Source organism: Trypanosoma grayi (genome assembly GCF_000691245.1).
Source record: "Trypanosoma grayi strain ANR4 Tgr_356_V1, whole genome shotgun sequence".
Classification (NCBI taxonomy): Eukaryota; Euglenozoa; class Kinetoplastea; order Trypanosomatida; family Trypanosomatidae; genus Trypanosoma; species Trypanosoma grayi.
The window spans coordinates 4,608-11,616 of record NW_008825975.1 but is presented as its reverse complement, the minus strand read 5'-3'; the positions used below and the strand labels follow the sequence as shown (position 1 = coordinate 11,616).

The 7,009-nt window shown below is 51.6% G+C and overlaps 3 protein-coding genes across 3 annotated transcripts in view; all 3 read right to left on the bottom strand.

Annotated features, from left to right (window-relative positions):
- Window positions 1-851: 851 nt before the first annotated feature.
- Window positions 852-4,718, bottom strand: DQ04_03561040 (hypothetical protein; the record flags this gene model as incomplete). Its single annotated transcript, XM_009312930.1, has 1 exon — window positions 852-4,718. One exon carries the CDS (start codon window positions 4,716-4,718, stop codon window positions 852-854), a length of 3,867 nt encoding a protein of 1,288 aa, XP_009311205.1.
- Window positions 4,719-6,567: 1,849 nt separating this feature from the next.
- On the bottom strand, window positions 6,568-6,879 carry DQ04_03561030 (hypothetical protein; the record flags this gene model as incomplete). The annotated part of the gene is made up of 1 exon (XM_009312929.1): window positions 6,568-6,879. One exon carries the CDS (start codon window positions 6,877-6,879, stop codon window positions 6,568-6,570), a length of 312 nt encoding a protein of 103 aa, XP_009311204.1.
- Window positions 6,880-6,960: 81 nt separating this feature from the next.
- The window catches only part of DQ04_03561020 (putative MCAK-like kinesin), a gene marked incomplete at both ends in the record, with an annotated part of 2,055 nt that continues 2,006 nt past the window's right edge, over window positions 6,961-7,009 (bottom strand). Inside the window, one exon of the mRNA XM_009312928.1 lies at window positions 6,961-7,009. This exon is cut by the window's right edge and continues 2,006 nt beyond it. Coding sequence (XP_009311203.1) covers window positions 6,961-7,009 — 49 coding nt within the window.

The following is a 7,009-nucleotide window of genomic DNA, read 5'->3' as shown; positions in this document are numbered from 1 at the left end:
CATTCCATTACCCATCGCAATGGCATCAGCGGCCCTGCTTGCAGAGCCAATCATTTCAAGAGCCCCACCTGCAACAAAGGCGTAATTATACCACCAACAGTCTGACCGGGAAGCACACCAATAAACTCAGTTATACCAACAGTTACGCCACAGATCAGAGAGACGACAAACACAAAAAAAAAAGGAACAAGAACAACAACAACAACAAAAAATCAAGGTGAATCACAGCCGAAGGAATGTGGAGACAAAAAATACGAAGTGTGCGCCTGTTCTCCCACTAAGCCGGAATGAAAAACTAACAAGAAAAAAGAACACACGAGGAAATACCTCAGTTTCGTTTTTTTTTGTCCCTCTTCCTTCTCTGCCACGCCCCTTCACCTCTTCCCTTCACTCCTCCCCGCCACGAGCACCGTTTTAACAGAGAGGGTTATATACAAGCACCTCTACCCTTTGCTTCCTCCCTCCATTTTGTTCCTTTTTAGTTGCCTTTCGCCCCCCCAGCTCACCGGCAGTGCCTCAGCAAGCCGAGGAAGACGGTGATCACATCATGCACCTCTTTGTCTGATATCCCCACTTCCCGCCTGCTCCTTTCAGGCTACTGGGCTCAGGCGGCGGCCACACCAACAACAATACATAACCAGACCTTTTTGCAGAAAGTCAAACTCACCATCAAACAAATACACATGGACGCATATAAGCAATTGAACAATGACAAGGTTGACACGAAACATCCGTTGAGTGAAACGGAATATACGTCATGCGTCCACATTCTGCATCTTCGACTTTACCTCCTTTTTTTTTCTTTTAAGCCTTATCAGACGAATAAACAGGAAAAGAAGTGAATCAAACTTCTACTTCTTCGGACTCTGGTACGGACTCATTTGCGTCCACCCCCCCTGATACACTTGCTGCTGAGCAAGAGCGACATGGGGGTAAGCCATGGCCTGCTGCTGCTGCTGCTGCGGCGGCGGCGGCTGTGGTATCACAGCTGACTTCAAATGTGGCGATGTCAGAACAGCATGCGTTGCGGCGGTGTAGGAAGAGGCAACAACGGGACAAAGGGTCATCCGTCCATCACTCATTTGCACGAGCATCATGGGCATTTGCGGATTAATCTGTGATTGCGGCAATGTAACCATGTGAGGTTCAACGTGCGTTAGCGGCGCGACGTGTGGCCGAAGATTTGGCGCAGTCATCTGGAATGAATTCGAGCTGTTTCTCTCGACCGTGTCTTCCGTTACAATCATCGGGTGTGGATTCTGTCTCAGTAAGTTGCTTCGCGGTTCAGTAAACGTGGGCGCATGCGGTACTGCAGATGGAGCCAAGAGGTTCTGCATAGGATACTCACGGTTCACAGCCACGCGTGAAATGGGCACTGTATTCACATTAAGCTCAACGTCACGTTGCTCTGTCTCCCGTGCAGATCTGTCGTTTGAGTCAGTGTCCGGCGCCTCTGCATGCGGCATCCACGCCTTTGCGAAGTTCTCCAGGGCGTGTCGGGCAGATGGCGGCATGCCACGTGACGCCTCGTACGTCGGAACAGGCACATGGTGGCGCGGTGAATTAGGTGTGCTTCTTGCCGGTGATTCAATGTGGAGATGTGCAAAGTCCAGGGGCACGTCATCGTCGCCGTGTGACGACATCTCCACCGAGCACTTGTCACTCAATAGTGCAAGCATCTTCTCACGAGCATCACTACCAATACCCAGCAGACTCGGCTGCACAGGGGGTGTATCAGGCGTTGGCGAATCCAACACTGTTTCAGTAGGCGGAGGCGGAGCCGCCGCCGCCGCCGCCGCCGCCGCCGCCTGGACAGTCCGTGTGGAGCGTGGTTGTGGGATTTCAAGAGTCGCGCTCTCACGCCCATCAGGGATACTTTGTCTTTGTTTACCACCACGCTGCACAGGTTCTGAACGCGATGCCGCTGTGCCGCTCACCGTCGCCGACACCGCCGTTGTCTCCGCAGTAAACCGCCTGCCCTCCAAAATCCTGGGCTGTGACACCGTAGCGTGGAGCTTGCTGTTGTTGTTAAGATTATTGGTCCCATCTGCGTGGGATGTAAATCTTTCCACAGTGTGCTTCTTTGTTTCGGTAGAAGATTCTGCCTGCAACATCTTCTGTGCCTCCGAATACGGTGGCGGAGGCGACTGTGCGCCGTGAGTCAAAACCACCCTGCGATTGCCTGTCTTGGTGACATTCTCCTTGAAGGTATTCCCAACCCTCTCGGGAGCAGCCCGGCGCGTCTGCCAGGTTGTGGGCGGCACCGTCTTGGTTGGCTCTGGGGCTGTTACAGATGGTGTTGCTGCTGCCTTTACCGCCGATATTTCAGCAGGTGGACGAGACGCAGGGAGTGAATCCTTCCTCAGACCTCTTGGGAGTGGAATAGTCACAGCCTTCTCCACTGCCTTTGGTGGCGTTGGGGTCGTTGTCGTTGGGCCCGATGTTGTCGTCGTGGGATCGGTAGACTTGCTACCCTTCTTGATAGCCTCCTCGGTTGCAGGTGTAGGATGCTGCGTCTTCTTCTTGACCGCTCTGCTCCTCCTCTCAACGCTGCTGACACTACTGCTCGTTTGCAGTGGTGAAGACGATAGCGCCAGAGAGTATGAAGATGGTTCCAACTTGAACGGTTCATCGGTGGCAGGGGATGGCTGAGTGTGTTCTTCTTCCCTGTCCCTGCGCGTTGACACGGACGATACCGACGACGTGGCCGCATCCTCCACTTCCGCCTTTGCAGCGATCGTGGCTTGCACTTCTTCCAAAGCGGTAACCCGCGGCAACGATTTTTTGTCATTCAGCACGTGTATTGGCTCCTCACGCTTCATTTCCTCCGTTTTTGATGAAGCAGCGACAGGGGGCGGGGGTGTGCACACACGCACACTCTTGCGGCTCGCTGAAACTGCAGAGGAAGAGACTCTTCTGCCCGTATTGACCACGACATCAGCATCCGCGTGTTCATCAATTGAAGCACGCATATGCTTCTCCTTCGGGCCCGAAGACGATTGTTGCACGGCTTCCCCCACTGCTTTATCACCCTCATGAATGTGTGCTGTTTTGCTTGTCTTCGATGGGGGATCCACCAATGTTGCGGTCTTCACATCCATTGGCACTGATGGCAGGGATACAGATGACGATGACATCGATGAAGGCGAGAGTACAGTTTGTGCATTCTCTTCGCTGCCATTATCAATTTTCTTCGCTACGGAGGGTTGTGACGTTGCTGTTACGGCTGCTACAGGCGCGGTGGCCCTCTCCACGTTAAGCGAGACTGTGGTCGGTGTGATCTTCTCCTTTTGTTTTTGTTCGCTCCTTGTTGAAGCAATAGACTTTGTCACGGCAGCCGGCACTGCCACCGTCGCTGTTGCTGGTGACTCTGTTGGCCACTCCCACCGGTACACGTGGAGTGCAGTTGACAACATAAAGAGGCCCCCAAGTGTGATGGCGTTGAGACAGAGAAGCTGGGTAAGCCACGCAGAACGCAGCTCACCCATTGCGCCACGTTGCATCTGCCAGTACGCGTCCATGCCAACCATCACCAACCATAACAGCGTCAGCGGCAGCGTTGACGTAACACGCCGTGGTGAATGTGCGGCCATGTACACAACAAAAAATGCAGATGCCATGCAGTTCGCTGTGAAAGGCAGCGAGTGCGCCGGAACGAAAAGGAACACCGAGAGCCCAATGACAAGATATGCTACGAAGCAGAGAATCCCCTCACATAGTGCCCTGTTAAAATCCCGCGTCCATTCCGCACCCAAAATGACTGGAGGAGTTAATAAAGCACATATGACGCCCGTGCACGGCACCTCTAGTCCCCACTCGAACATCATAGCCGTGAACCACACGCCCAGGGCCATACAAAAATTGAATCCCACAAAAAAGAACACATCTGAAAATTTCTGCACTACACCGCACATTTTACTCAGCGGTGTGTTGGCGAGATTCTTCTCTAGGGAAGAAGGCAGCATGATGGCCCTTGAGACAACTGCGTACCGTGCACGCTGGAGGAACTGTGTGTCCGTCATCAGTAACGTCAACGAAAACGCCAGACTGTAACTTGAATACATGTGATGCGTCCATGAACGTTGTCCTGATAGAGTAAGAAACGTATCTCGCAGAGGGTACGCGGGGTACCAGAGGTAGGTTATGACTATATAGAGCGCCACCAAACAACTAGCCGAAACAGGCCCGAGGCGAATCCAATGAATAGTATTGGCTAAAAATAGCGCCACCGAGAGCCGGTGAATGTTCGTCAGGTCCAGCAGTGCAAGAATTAGAGTAAACCACGTGAACAGCTCCACTGCAAACGCTGTTCGAGGCCCAACACATTCTTTTCGTTTTTGCTGCGGTAAATTGTTGCGCACAGCTGCGCTTGTCATACCTTGTAGTCGATGAGTGGTGCCATTTCCATTTGACAAGGCCATGAGCTCCTCTCGCCTCAACATTGCGTCGTCCTCCACGAGGACGACGCGCAACAGTGGAATAAGTGTCTCCAGCGCAATCGGAGAGCACCCGCGAAGAACCGTGTCATATCTCCGCATAACAATACATATGATCCATGATAAAATCGAGAGGAAACGCCAGATAACATCCATCTTCTCGTCAGAAGCAGCCACGAAAAGATTTGCATCTTTCCGGAGTGCAAAGCGGCTTTCCAAAACCTGCAGGGCCATGCTGAACCACTGAAGGAAGATGTGAGTCGGTGACACCTGTGAGACCATACCAGTCAAGCAGCGAGAATTAAGAGGATTCGCACCGTACGGAGTGAGTCGGACGTGCACCTCTCTCCCCTTGTTTTTGTTGCCAATCACTTGGAACTGCTGCTTTGATTCACACACGTACACACACACCACAAAAGCTAGCAGTCGATGTGCTGAGTTCGTATGTGCGTATATACGGATAGACTATCCCTCTCCGAGTGTTTGCCCCGATACAGCACGAAGAGCTGGAAGTGACAACAATAGTAACTCAAGTGGAGGTAGTCTCTGCGAGCCGAGAAGGCAATTAGATGAACAATAGCCCTTCCCTTTCGTGTTCCTTATTCTTCCTTACTTCTCTCGCTTGTAATATTATTCTTTTCTGTTTCCACACACCGAATTCCCTTGTCACACTCCTTCTCTTTCTTTTACAATGTATATGTGTGTCTCCGACCACTCTTTACTCTTCCTCTTCACAGAAACTCTCAATCACCCACGCCTTCACTCTTTTATCGCCGCTCAATGCACACACGTTTCCCCGATAGTGCGAAACGAGTCCAATAGGTCCAAAGCAGTACACACGAAAATGCGAGTCAGCAAATCACCAGAGAAGTCAATATATAAAGAGATATATAGACCTCTATTCTCTTTTTAAAATCAACAGTAAAAAAAAGATCTTTCCCTTCTTTGTTAGAAAGAGGATTTTTCACTGTCTTCCCACCACTTTACCCTTGCCTTCTGTTTGTGTGTGTAGGCTGGGTGGACGCTGATGCACCGCTCTCTACTCTCTTCGTACTACACACCAGCCTGTACGCGTATGGCGATGTGCAATTAGGTGTACTGCGTGCCCTGCCTAAAACCCGAGCACACACCCACACACCAAGAGTAAGAGCAACCACCACGGGAACAAGCAGGCAAACAAAGGCGCTCACGTTACAAAGCTTCTGTTTTTATCCTCCTCCTTACTCCCTTTTTTCACCTCCCCACCTCTCGTTAGTGTAGGTGCGCGTCGGTGTTTTTGTACGGGGAGAATGTGAGCCTGGTGGGCGGCGCTGATGGGGAAATGCGAGAACGGAAAACACCGAGCTCACCGGGTCTCGAGATATGCGACACAACAGAAGACACCGAAAGACAAAAGAAAAAGGCGCACACGAAAAAAAAAAGGCGGAGGAATACTGCGAAAAGCAATTGAGTAAGATAAATCAAGCAGGAAGTAAACGTATATCTGATTACTGCGTCTACGTATCCTCCCCGCTGTGATTTCACCTTCGTTTTCACTCTACTTGTCTATTCCGCCCCCCTGCCCTCTTCGTTCTATTCCTCCTGATTCCCTCTCGGCTTTCCGATTATGTGTCTTGTATTTGTTTTTTGACCGTCTCGGTTTCCCCCCTTTTTCCTCCTCGTGGCCTCTCTCTTTACTCTTCCTCCTTGTTTTGCCCCTTTTCTTTTTCCTCTTCCCTTTTTCTTATCCTTCGTTCCTCCTCACCCCCTCTTTTCTCTCTCTCTCCTCCTCCTCCTCTTACGAGTAGCTGCGCTGCAGAAAGAACGAACTGCTCAGTTGTGGCCTCCTGCTTCCTGCACGGCACGCGCTAGCGCCCACCACTGCAGAACCTCCTTCCTTCTGTGATTCCTTTCACCCTACGGCGTTGTGAATGTGTGTGGGAAACAGAGAGAGAAAGAAAGAAAGAAAGAAAAGAGAGCATGTCAGAACAGAGAAAGAACAAAAAAAAAACAGACAGGGTTGGTGTCAGGTGTTGCGGCATTAGAGAGGAAAAAAAAGTGCCGTTAATATATTCAAACAGCGTAGTGTTAAGCATACACCTCTCTTTGTGCGTCGTGGAAATGTGTGATTTCACGACTTCTGCTGCTGCCGCTACTGCTGCTTTTGCTCGGAATCGAGCTCGTTAATTGTGCGCAGGAGATGCTTGATGCGGTACTCGTGTCGCGCCACCTGCGCCCGCAGCCGCTCATTCTCCTCCTTGAGGTCGTCCCGCTGGGCGCGAATCGCCTCGCACTCCTGCTGGTCCTCCCGCATCACTACCAGCAGCTGGCGCAGCCTCGACTCCAACGCGGCGTCGCCATTTCCAGTAGCCGACTGTGCCTTCAACTGCTGCTTCATCGTGGCGATGGCATGCTCCGCAGCGCTGGCGCGCTTCTCCAACTCCACGATTTGGTCAGTTGACATTCGGTGCGTGGCGCTGAGGACTGGCAAGAGGCGGGATCGAATACACCGGAACGTTTTCCCGTCTATTTTTTGAACACTTCCTTATGAGAACTGCAGCACGAAGGGGAGCGATGTGTGTGTGTGTGTGTGT